Raw genomic sequence first — 3,280 nt, 5'->3', positions numbered from 1 at the left:
CGTCCTTATAAAATATGTATAAGAAACACATTTCAAAATGTTAAAAAAATCAAGAGAAAATCCCACGTGTACATCCGGACATTCTATGTTCGCCCACAAAAATTCGGTGAAAAAGGCATTTTTTGTGGCATGTATAAAAAAGATTAAAAAAATGCCTCGTGAATAGCTATAATCAAGCATGAAAAATTGTCTTTTTTACACAAGCCACAAAAGATGCCCTTCTTCATCGAAACTTGATGCATGCACATATAATGTCCGGATTTACACGCGCGATTTTTTCTCATTTTTTTTAACTTTTTAAAATGTGTATTTAGACAATGGGTGCATATACACCTATGAGCCAAAGTGAATTTCTGCAAACATCGATAATACAATGTTTTTATTCTGTGGTGCTTCGAACAGTTTTGAGTACATAGTTGATACACAATCTAACCTGTAAATATGTATCTTATCATCAGCTATCAATATCATACACAATTGTTCCTCTGACAAAGCTATGCAACGCATTTCTGAATCTGTACACGCCGGGTGCAGAGTTTGCCCTTCTCTCTGTCTCCCGGTGGATCATGCCATCTCCGTGACAAGAGCTCGATTGAAGACTTCGGTTTGCCATGGCTTGATCATGCCGGTAAAGATGATCATCTGTTCCCGTGATTACTGAAGCTTAGCTAGTTCCTGTGATTACTCTGAATATTCATCTTTTCTCACACAACGCCCTGTACTGAAGCGCTGGGAAGGATGTTGCTGCTGGGACAGCATTGCCTCTTCCTCTCAGGCGCCGATCCGGTTCCGCCTGCCGCTGCCACCTTCTTGACGTAGCCGGAAGCAGACGACAACGGAGGAGAAGAGTTTCTCGGCGGCGCGCTTCCTCTTGAGATGCCCAGCCGGCAGGATCTGATCCAGCATGTAGGACGGCAGGTCCTTCCTCCGGGTGTGCGAGACCTCCAGCTCCATCCCGGGCCTCCAGAACTCGTACGTGTACACCTCCTGCTTGAACCCCTCCGTCGTCGCGCGTAGGTCGAACGGCACCTGGGGCTGCTGCTGCTGTGGCTTGGACAAGCCCACGAAGAAGGATGACGTGCAGTGGAGATCATGGGGCTTGGCGGCGTAGGCTTTCGGGTTGGGATGGCAGAGCAGCATGCCGGCCGTGGCCATCTCGACCCTGTTCACCAGCTGCCTCAGCCGCGACTCCACACACCCCTTCCACTCCCGGAGGTCAGCCTCCCCTCCGGCGACCTTCACGTCCACCTGCAGGTAGCTCTTGTACGCCTTGAAGAACTGGAACGGCTGGAACAGCTCGTCCCACCCGCCGGCGCCGCCGGGGCCGGCCTTGAGGATCTCCTGGCAGACGCTGTTGCCGATCTGGAGCTGCTCCGTGACGGTCCGCAGGGTGGCGTGCGAGACGTTGTAGCACGAGTTCATGCACGGGTAGGCGGGCGTGATGACGGGCATGATGTGGCTCTTGTCGCGCGGGTTCCGCCGCGGGTCCCAGACGGGCAGCCGGAGCGCGAGCTCACCGCCGTCGTCGTGCTCGATGTCCCGCAGCAGCACCGGGTTGGGCCACTTCCACTGCGCGAAGATCTTGAAGAGGCGCGGCACCAGCATGCTCGGCGAGGCGTTGGGGTAGAGCTGGCACACGCGCGCCACAAGGATCGCCCAGCCCACGCCGCCCAGGAAACCCATCACGTTGGAGTAGACGCCACGCGCCTTGGCCCAGTGCTTGATGCATCGCAGCGTCGTGCGGAAGGCGCCGGCGTCCGGGACGAGGCGCAGGAGCTCGTCGGCGACGCGCACGCCGTTGAGGCTGCGCGCGGAGGCCAGGTCCATGCCGCGGAAAACGGAGCGGTCGCGCAGGTCGAGGTCCCTGGGCACCACCGGGAGGCACACGCTGGCGTAGAGGAGGTCCACCTGCACGCCGCGGAAGCGCATCTTGATGACGGGCACGTGCGCGCGAGGCACGGGCTGCAGCTCCGTCACCGCCTCCGTCTCCGCCAGCACGCCGCCGAGCACGGCGAAGAAGTCGTGGTCACGGTCGATGTAGGAGGGGCCGACGACGAGGGCGTCGATGTCGGAGCCGCGGCCGTGGACGCCGAGACGGTACGAACCGAAGGGAATCAGAAGGGCGGTGGCCTGCTCAGCCATGCCGTCCGGAAACCCTCGCTGAGCGGTGACGCGCTTCACCCACCGGTCGACGATGGCCTGAAGATCGCGCAGCACATCCTCGCGGGCCGCCAGCTCATCGGAGGTCTCATACAGGCCGGCCTCACGGAGAGGAATCTCTAACTGGCTGGAGCTCTCGTGGTCGGCCGGCGTCGGGCCAACCAGCGAGATCGGCGTCAGCGTCATGATCGCAAGATTGTTCTTGTGTTGCAAAGTGAAGGACATGCTCTGATATAGTAGTATTATATTTATAATAAAAAAAAGTGGAAGGTATTGTCTGGACCAAATTCGGATTCAAACTCGTATCCGAACTTGCGTGTGTTGCATACTTGTGCCTAAGTCGAGGACGTGACCCTTAAAATGCCTAAATCCTAAAAAGTGGTCGGATGCTAATTTGTCTTACAGAGCAGCCGGGCTTGCGCGCCGTCCGATCCACATCTCGCGGTCACGCGCGTTTCAAGTGGAAAGGGGAAACCGTCGATGCGCGCGCCAGGTGTCCCCTGGTCGTGGCGTCGTGGTGGAGACCCGTTGGGCCTCAGTGCGGTTGCGTCTCGCCTCCCCTCTCCTGTTCGTCTCCACTCCCCATTCCTCCCATTCGAAACTGCCCCCGAGCGCAGCGGAGCGGATCTCGCCTTCCAATCCCCCAACCCATCCCCCAAATCCACCGGTCGAGACCCGAGAGCAGCGGGTGGCGTGTCGGCGATTCGGCGGTCGTCTTCCGCTGGAGTGAGGGCGGGACAACGGGCGCGGCGTGAAGGAAGGCGGTGCAGCGGCGGAGACGCGACCGAGGAGGGACGGCGCGCTGCAGGCCGCGACGGAAGGAGCAGTACCGGAGACGCGGCAGAGGAGGAACGGCGTGCGCGGCCGTTGTTCTGTTGGCGCAGCAGAGGGGCAAAATCGCGGCGAATCCCCTGGTATGCCCATCGATCTCTTCCAGTCCTCTGCGTTTAGATTGTCCAAATCGACGCGCTCTGCCGCTCCGCCGCGGACAGAGGAGAAACGGCGCGCGTGCGGCCGTCGTGCGGTTTTTGCAGAGGTGCCGAATCGCGGCGGGGTCGATGCGCTCCTCCGCGTTTGACTAAGTTGACGAAATCGAATAGTAGATGGTAGAATTGATGGA

The 3,280-nt window shown here is 58.3% G+C and overlaps 1 protein-coding gene across 1 annotated transcript; it reads right to left on the bottom strand.

Annotated features, from left to right (window-relative positions):
* Positions 1-488: 488 nt before the first annotated feature.
* LOC123042033 (nuclear poly(A) polymerase 4-like) lies at positions 489-2,356 on the bottom strand. The gene has a single exon (XM_044464562.1). The coding sequence runs from the start codon at positions 2,344-2,346 to the stop codon at positions 772-774; it is 1,575 nt and encodes a 524-aa protein (XP_044320497.1). The 5' UTR covers positions 2,347-2,356; the 3' UTR covers positions 489-771.
* Positions 2,357-3,280: the final 924 nt, after the last annotated feature.

This window comes from Triticum aestivum, chromosome 2B, assembly GCF_018294505.1.
Source record: "Triticum aestivum cultivar Chinese Spring chromosome 2B, IWGSC CS RefSeq v2.1, whole genome shotgun sequence".
NCBI lineage: Eukaryota > Viridiplantae > Streptophyta > Magnoliopsida > Poales > Poaceae > Triticum > Triticum aestivum.
Note: the sequence above shows the minus strand (reverse complement) of the source record. Positions and strands in the feature narration are given on the sequence as shown.

What these genes read in the sequence shown, in the direction of transcription:
- LOC123042033 (XM_044464562.1), bottom strand. Translation starts at nt 2,346, where the DNA reads ATGACGCTGACGCCGATCTCGCTGGTTGGCCCGACGCCGGCCGACCAC.